Here is a 412-nt window from a genome sequence, read left to right on the forward strand (position 1 = left end):
GGGGGCACTTGAGGGACTACACTGCGTGGTTGCATTACCTCCTACGAAACCTGACCGGGTCGTTCACGTAACAACGGACCGTCAAGGGCCTTTGCTGTATGCCCTAACGGAGTATGTCAAGTCCCATCCAGCTGAACATCCTCCTCCAGCGAGTGCACTTGAGGGGCCAACCGACGAAATCGGAACAGACGACGAGGAGTCTCCTTGGCCAACGGCTCGGCTAACATTCTCCGACTTCGACACATGGATGAATGGACCTGAGGCGGCTAAGGTGCCAAATCAGATGCTTGACGTGTTGAGGCAACACCGAGAATTATTCCCCGACAGCCTGCCCGACGGCTTGCCGCCCAGGCGGCCTTACGACCACCGCATCCTCCTCGCGCCCGGAAAACTCCCCACACGCGCACCAATA

The 412-nt window shown here is 58.3% G+C and overlaps 1 protein-coding gene across 1 annotated transcript in view; it reads left to right on the forward strand.

Annotated features, from left to right (window-relative positions):
- The window catches only part of EMH_0002490 (OSJNBa0042D13.18 protein, related), a gene marked incomplete at both ends in the record, with an annotated part of 2,288 nt that overhangs the window by 194 nt on the left and 1,682 nt on the right, over positions 1 to 412 (forward strand). The window contains one exon of the mRNA XM_013496032.1: positions 1 to 410. Within this exon, the coding sequence (XP_013351486.1) occupies positions 1 to 410 (410 nt within the window). The remainder of the gene's footprint in view (positions 411 to 412) is intronic.

The sequence above is a fragment of the Eimeria mitis genome, genomic scaffold (assembly GCF_000499745.2).
Source record: "Eimeria mitis Houghton genomic scaffold, Emh_scaff188, whole genome shotgun sequence".
NCBI classification, from domain to species: Eukaryota; Apicomplexa; class Conoidasida; order Eucoccidiorida; family Eimeriidae; genus Eimeria; species Eimeria mitis.